Source organism: Condylura cristata, unplaced genomic scaffold (genome assembly GCF_000260355.1).
Source record: "Condylura cristata isolate star-nosed mole 26May11 unplaced genomic scaffold, ConCri1.0 scaffold00011, whole genome shotgun sequence".
In the NCBI taxonomy this organism is placed as follows: Eukaryota; Metazoa; Chordata; class Mammalia; order Eulipotyphla; family Talpidae; genus Condylura; species Condylura cristata.
The window spans coordinates 3,888,331-3,891,491 of NW_004567112.1; the positions used below are offsets into that span (position 1 = coordinate 3,888,331).

The window sequence follows — 3,161 nt, forward strand, 5'->3', positions numbered from 1 at the left end:
ACCTCCACACGCTCGAGTCACACACCGGCGCGGGTGATTACCTGCTGCGGAGTGTTCAGGTCCACTTGTGGGGAACCAGTCTGGGGGACCGAAGAGAAAGGTCAGGCACACAACAGGGGAAAGGGAACCCCAGTGAGGCACCCCAGGTCCCAGGCCGTCTCACAGCCTCAGCGCCATGGGCTCTGTGGTGTCTGGGGTAGACACAGGTGCACCCCATGAGGGAAGGCAGTGCCAGCCTGGGCAGTGCCTGACAGAGTCCAGGGAGGAGCCTGAAGTTGACCATCTTGTCAAGAGAAAGAGAAATGGGATTTTCTGCCAGAACCCAGGTTTTCAAGCTCCATAACAGGCATTCTTGGTGTCCCCAAGGTCCATCTGTGAGCCTGGCCTACATCACCAGGAGAGGTTATACAAGTTGAGGGACGTCCCCCCCAGCCTGGGAACTCCTAGGGGCTTTATGTGGTAGTTGTGTGATCACCCCGAAGTACCTATACAAGTGGAATGACGGGGTTTGGACAGTGTCCCACTCACTGTCACCCTCTCCTCAAAACACGGGTGGGACATGGCCCAGACACACATGACCCAGTGTGTCTGCAGCAAAGGTCGAGGCCTGAACGGGGTGCCTAGTGACTAGTTCCTGAGGGAATCCAGGGACACGAAAGGAGTGAAGAAGAGGGGTTCTGAGGGTCAGCTGCACCATCAGGGAGATCACAATAAAAGGAATGCTGACATTTCCGGGCCAGGGTCTTCCTCCTGGTCCACATCCCCAGCCAGTCAGTGCCGGCAGTCCCGTATTTCATTTCGCCATGTGAGTGGGACTGAGCACTCCGACCCCAACTCACGATTCCCTAATAACAGACAGGCCCCCACAAGGCCCACAGGGTGAGGCAGGGTCAGGTGTCCTCTCGCTGAGTGTGACTGGACCCGCACCTGCTCGGGGGCGTGTGCACCTGTGTGGCTGGCAGGAGACTGCCAGTGTCGCAGCCATGGTGAGTCCTGGCCAGGGACACGGTAGGCCAGGGGCACCATGGCCTACCCAGCTGCCCGCACACTACGTTGGCATCCACGTTGTCTCAGCCATCGTCACACATGGTGCCCCTGGGACACCACGGCAGCCCCATCTTGGTGTTCAAAGCAACTTTCTCTCCAGAGAGAGACTGAGCCAGGAAAGATGGGGTAATTACCTGATGTGGGAGATGTCTCTGGTGTGGCTGTGGTGAGCCATTCTGAAAGGGACCGAAGAGAAAGGTCAGACACACACAGGGAAGGAAAATTCCAGGGACTGTTGGACACCCTAAGTCCAGGGTGTCCTCAAGGTCCAGCCCCCTGGCAGCCAGTGATGGGAAATGCCCCAGGCATCACCCACCTGGGAAGGAGGGACGCTGCTATGCTTGGGGTATGGGGAAGCTCAGCCCAGGAGTGGGAGCAGGACTGTCCCCCACAGCCAGTGTGGGGCCGTGGGGTCTCCTGGTGGATGTGGGGGCCTGACCTGCACCATTCAGCACTACTGTCAAGAGCAGAGAGATACAGGATTCTAGCAGGTTCCAGGGGCTGGTGAGAGTTTACCCATAGGACAAATGCACCTCAGCCTCCCCGGTCAGGGCACCGTTGCCAGCAACAAGAGGGAGCTCAGGATCCCAGGGGCACAGTTACCTGGGGTTGGTGTTGTAGTGATGGCGTAGGTGTATGTTTGGACTCCTGGACAGGGGAAATGGGGACACGGTGGTCAGAGGCGTACGTGCCAGTGTCATCACAAGAGAAAGCAGAGAGAAGAGGGGGGCCCCTGCCACACTAGGGCACCTCCCTGGCCCAAGTGTCCCAGGCAGCCAGTCACCCTGCTCATGCCCAGGGACCCCATCACGGCCACAGCAAGCAGCACATATTCCTGTGCTTCAGTGCAGGGGACCCCCGAGCCCGAGGGGTGCGCCGTCAGGGAACAAGCAGCAACGCTTGTGCCGGCAGCAAAATTGGACGTGAACTGATGTTCAGGGTGTGGAAACCAGGGCTCGGAGAGGGGTGTCCAGCTGGCTATTTCTGTTTCAAACGAGGACACCAGCCATCACTAAGCTAGTCCTGAGCACGCAGTCGCAGCCTGGAAGCAGAACCGTTTCCAAGGTGCCACCTCTCGGTGGGAACAAATCTGCTCCCGCGTGAGAATCAGGGGCCCTCCCGAGCCTGGGGGGCTGTGCGCGGGCGCCTCCACCCTGCGAGTGCCAGAGGCTGCTGTAAAGAGGCATGACTTAGCCACGCTCTCCCCTGGTGGACACACCCGGCAGTATCCTCAGGAGTTTTGGGGCATGAAGTGACCCCTGCACCAGCGCGTCCTTCCTGAGCAAAGCAGAATGTGGAGATTTTCTGCATGGCCAGGGAGAGTTTCTCTCTTCACTAAGCCTGTAAAGATCTTTTGCTTGTCGTAGAATCTCAACAGAGAGGACACTGGGTGTCCGCAGTCTAAATCCCCTATAGATTTAGGTTTTAAGGATAGAAGTTCCCAGCCCTTCACAGGAGAAGAAAGGGCCATTCGGCCCATGTTTGGTCATCCCAGGCCAGAGATGACATCATGCTGCTTGCAGGGGATCACAGCATCAGCAAGCTTTAGAGGGGTGAGCTAGAACCCCCCCTCACCTCCCGCGTGAGGACTTCAGACCAGTCGCAGTCACCTGCCCTCCCTGGGGCTCCATGTCTTTATCTGCGGGCAGGGACAGTCACACCTGCCCTCTGACGTCACTGACGCGAGAGCACGCCAGAGCAGGTAACCTTTCCACACTGGGGTACGGCTGCCCACGGCACCCTCATCCGCAAGCGACTGCGGGGTAACACGTGCCCTCGCTCCCCCCACACCCCCCCGCAGCCGGGTCTGTGCGCCATGTGCTGTGATATGGGGCGAGGGGCAAAGGCACAGGTGTCCACGAGGCCGCGTCTGCGCTACCTGAGCACACGACTCCGGCGTCTTCCCTGTGGCCACAGTCGTGGTTGTACCACCCGCTGTGGGGGCAGCTGGACAGGTGGGGCTCCCCGCCCGAGCAGTGCACGGCGCCCAGGAGAATGTCCCCCGAGCCCTGGCCAAAGCGGGCCCCGCCGGGGGCCGACACGGAATGGCCGCAGCCCAGCTGGCGGCAGGCGACGTCCGCGTCCCGGATGTCCCAGTCATCGTCGCACACAGT

General features: G+C 59.9%; 1 protein-coding gene across 1 annotated transcript in view; it reads right to left on the reverse strand.

The window, feature by feature from the left end:
• Window positions 1-3,161, reverse strand: part of DMBT1 (deleted in malignant brain tumors 1) — a gene marked incomplete at its 5' end in the record, with an annotated part of 142,832 nt that extends 139,671 nt beyond the window's left edge. Inside the window, 2 exons of the mRNA XM_012723453.1 lie at window positions 1,161-1,223; window positions 2,927-3,161. Coding sequence (XP_012578907.1) covers window positions 1,161-1,223; window positions 2,927-3,161 — 298 coding nt within the window. The remainder of the gene's footprint in view (window positions 1-1,160; window positions 1,224-2,926) is intronic.